The 4,295-nt window shown below is 49.2% G+C and overlaps 1 protein-coding gene across 1 annotated transcript in view; it reads left to right on the top strand.

Moving 5' to 3' along the window:
• The first annotated feature begins 3,562 nt into the window (after positions 1–3,562).
• Positions 3,563–4,295, top strand: part of LOC111728336 (cocaine esterase-like) — a 45,137-nt gene continuing 44,404 nt past the window's right edge. The window contains 1 exon segment of the mRNA XM_023518922.1: positions 3,563–3,574. Within this exon segment, the coding sequence (XP_023374690.1) occupies positions 3,563–3,574 (12 nt within the window).

Below are 4,295 nucleotides of genomic sequence, written 5' to 3'. Positions count from 1 at the left end.
GCCAGCCACATACACCTAAGGTGGCGGGTTCGAATCCAGCCTGGGCCTGCCAAATAACAATGATGTCTACAACCACAAAATAGCTGGGCATTGTGGCAGGCGCCCGTGGTACCAGCTACTCAGGAGTCTGAGGCAGGAGACTCGCTTGAGCCCAGGAATTGGAGGTTGCACTGAGCCGTGATGCCACGGCACTCTACCCAGGGGGACAGCTTGAGGCTCTGTCTCCCAAAAAAAAAAAAAGAACCTGATGTGTGATCTAGCTGTCAAGCTGCCCAGGCATCCTCTCTGTACACACACTCAATAAAGCCTCCCATGAAGCTGTGGATGGACAAACCCTCTGGAAACCCACCTTCTCCCATGCTCCACTGGGCTCTAGGCCCATCCTGCCTTCCTCTCTTCCACTTTCTCCCCACCCAATGGCTCCTCTCTAAGCTCTCAGGCCTGACCTGCTCTGAGGGAGGTGCTTGGGGAATATTGCCCACACCTGGGTGTCAAAAGCCTATGTCCCCCTCTCCACTGCCCCACGTGCTCTCCTGTAGATAGGTGGCTAATAGAAAAGCCGGTCAGCAGAAGCCCTAATGCCTTGACTTATTCAAGCTGCTATAGCAAAAATATCATACCTGGGGTTTTTTTACAAATGACACAAGTTTACCACTCACAGTTCTGGTAGCTGAGAAGTCCAGGACTAAGGTGCCAGCAGAGTTTGTGCCTGGTGAGGGCTTAGTCTCTGGTTCATAGCTGGCACCTTCTCCCTGTCTTCCCACGGTTGAAGGGGCTGAGGAGCATGAATCCTTTTCACCCCCTAAAGACCCATCCCTTAAACCATCACACTGGGGAAATTGTGTTCAATCTGCCTTTGAATCCCCTAAAGCAGTGGTTCTCAACCTTCCTAATGCCTCCGAATGCCGCGACCCTTGAACACAGTTTCCTCATGTTGTGGTGACCCCCAATTTCCTCATGTTGTGGTGACCCCCAACCATAAAATCATTTTCGTTGCTACTTCATGACTGTAATTTTGCTACTGTTATGAGTCGTAATGTAAATATCTGATATGCAGGATGTATTTTCATTGTTACAAATGGGTCACACCCCACAGGTTGAGAACCCCTGCAAGCATTTCTGTCTGTCAGCAAGTGACTGCATCTTTTGTCCTATAGACAATCACACTGCCCCTATGGCCCTCCCTTTTCCCACTAGGGCACTAATTTTCTCAGGGGAACCCTCCTTTCCATCCACTGCATTTAAGCCCAACCACAGGGCCTCAAGAAGTTTGAGGTGACAAATGAAGGGTCCTGCATTACCCCATATGGCCACTAGGAGACAGCCAAGGATAACGTTAAGCCTGGGCTGCCTGGAATTCAGGAGAGGGACGAGGTCTTCCTTATAGAGTCCACTGACTGGTACATAATGCTTCCACTGCCCCCTCAAAGCATTTATTGAGCACCTGCTGCATGCATATCATGCCTGTGCATGTTTTTCATTTCTACAGATACACAGCACGTTTTCCCAAAGTGGGTTCCCAGGATTATTTTTTAGGCATTTAATAGCTATTTTAAACAGCTTTTCTGTGGAATGATTTAGGTCACAGTTCAACTCCCCCCTTTTAGGTGGACAGTTTGATAGCTTTCAGTAAGTGTATAAGACATACAACCACCACCATATCGAGGCTGAGAATGTTTCTCTCTCTCCAGAAACTTCCCTCAGGCTCCTTTCCAGCCAGTCATTGTTCTGATCAGGATCCCAGGCAACCGCCATATTGCCCTCTTTGGTGCTGTCTGCTATTTCGAGAATATCCTGGAAATGGAATCTGGCTTCTGTCACTTGCCGTCATGTTTTTGAGATTTAACCTGTAGTTATTTCTAGTTCTATCTGAGTAGTATTCCAGGCATGGATCCTCCCCATTTAGCCCTGCACCAGTTCATGCACATTTGGCTGATTTCTGTCTTTCGGTTCTTTTCTTTTATTTTTGAGACAGAGTCTCACTTTGTCATCCTCGGTAGAATGCCCTGGTGTCACACTTACACCTCTATCTCTTGGGCTTAGGAGATTCTTTTGCCTCAGCCTCACAAGTAGCTGGGACTATGGGTAATCACTAGAACGCCTGACTATTTTTTTATTGCAGTTTGGCTGGGGCCATGTTCGAACCCACCACCCTCGGTATATGGGGCCAGTGCCCTACTCACTTAGCCACAGGTGCCACCCATGTCTTTTGGTTATTTTTAATAATGCTGTTGTGTAAATTTTTAGACAAGTCTTTGTGTGGACATCTGCCTTCATTTCTTTGTGGTGGATACCTGAGAGCAGAACTGCTGGGTCATATGGAGAGTGTGTTTAGCTTTTAAAAAAATATCAAACTGTCCTCTGAAGTGACTATGTTAGTTTTTCGTCCCCATCAGCCATGTGTGGGTCCCAGTTCCTCCATGTCCTCACCAATACTTGGCCTTTTTGGTCTCAAATCTGATTATTTTTAATGTGTCTGGAGTGGTATTTCATTACAGTGGGTTCCCTGGATATTTAGTCTGTTTCTGTCTTGCTCTCTTTCTCTGTCTAGATAGATAGATGGATAGATAGACAGACGGACAGATGATATACATGTTCTTTCTTCCTCACAGGCACACAAATAGGATCCTAAGATTCTTCCTTTGTCCATTTCATTTTTGTATCATTGCCTTGGTCATCCTCAATGTCACTACCTCCAGATGATGGGGCACAAAGGGACAGAGTACATGAGGACCTTCACCCCAGTAACTGTGAGCAGCAGCCCCGGGTCAGGAGGAAGCACATTGGTGCCCAATTAACATCAAGGAGCTTTGTGACATGACCCTGAGCTGGGAGGAGATGGGGACCCTGTAGCCCCCAAAGTCCAGGTATGAATTAGGTTATGAGGACTAAGGGCAAGGAGAGCATGTGTCCAGGCAGGGGGCTGGGGGGGTAGCTTAGGCCAGAGTGAGTTGGACGAGAGTCACTGAATCAATAGCAGGACTTGCTGCTGATTAAGTGGAGGTCAAGAACAACTTCTGAGAGAGACTGGAAGGAGAAGTGGAGACAGCAAAGTTGTATGACCTTAACTTTGCTAGAAACAAGAAGAGAAAAGAGTGGCGGTCAGAGTGCACAGGAGGTTTGTATGGTGTTGGCTTTACATGGGAGCCGTGTATCCATCTGGTGGGAGGGGGATTCAGCAGAAGCTGATGGCACATAAGAGACAGCTCAGCCCTGAGAGGGGACCCAGGTCCTAGTACCCAGGGGTGTGTCCCTGAGCTGGGACTTGAGTGAGGCAGGTGAAAGCATAGGGTACACATTTAGGAGGGCATCATTCTCAGGTACCACCCCTCCTCTCATCTGACTCTGGGGATGAATGACTCTTTCACTCTTACATTCTAGGCACCTTGCTGGCCTGTTTCACCCTGGGCCTGGCCCTGGTGGGTCCCAGCTACAATGCTAGGGAGGAGGGCAGACCTAGCTGCGGGGAGTAGGGACATTTGGCCTTGGGAAGAGATGGATGATCACTCCTGACAGCACCTATAGCTGAGGGATTGGTGAACGAAATTGTGGGATGAGAGCCATGGGCACTTATGTGAGTATTGAAGCCCCGCAGGGGAAGTCTTGGTGGAAAGCATACCGGAGCTAGCTTTCAAAATTTTCAGGAAATGGTACGGGGGGTGGGGGAGGTGGGCTGTGATGGGAGCAAGGAAGACAGGTTTCAGTACAGCAGGACAAAGGTCTGAAGGCAGCTCTGAAGAGCAGAGGCCCCTAGCCCCAGAGGGCTGTCACAGAAGATTCAGGAAGCTGCCCTGGTTATGTTTTTGTTTTTTGTAAAGACAAGATCTCACTCTGCATAGGCCGAGGTGCACAGCCTCAAGCTCTTGGACTCAAGGCTTCAGCTTCCCAAGTGCTGGGATACAGACCACTGTGCCAGGCTGGGGGTGAGTATTTTGGCAGAAGGCAAATTCCATCCTAGGGCAGTGCTCTCAAGCTTGGGTGCCAGCTGGAACCCCAGAAGAGGATCTGGCATCTGGTGTGGGCATGACCCACTCCCTGTCTCTTATTGAGCCACTTAATATCCACCATCCTCCCACCCCCCACTCCTGTTCACCCATGTTCCTGACACTGTGTCCCAGAGGTTTGAGTCCTGTCTCTCTTGGATTGGGAGTCTTGCAACCAGTAGGCAGGGACACAGACACTCTGACAGAACCCTGCGCAGAGGCCAGAACAGGCTTGCATTGGCTGTGGTTCCAAGCCTTGTGTTATCTCTCTGTGTCTCTCTTTCTCCCTCTCTCTCTCTCTCACACACACAC

Source organism: Otolemur garnettii, unplaced genomic scaffold, assembly GCF_000181295.1.
Source record: "Otolemur garnettii isolate 467f Iridium unplaced genomic scaffold, OtoGar3 scaffold00151, whole genome shotgun sequence".
Lineage (NCBI taxonomy): Eukaryota > Metazoa > Chordata > Mammalia > Primates > Galagidae > Otolemur > Otolemur garnettii.
The sequence above is the reverse complement of the archived record's forward strand: the minus strand, read 5'-3'. Positions and strand labels throughout refer to the sequence as shown.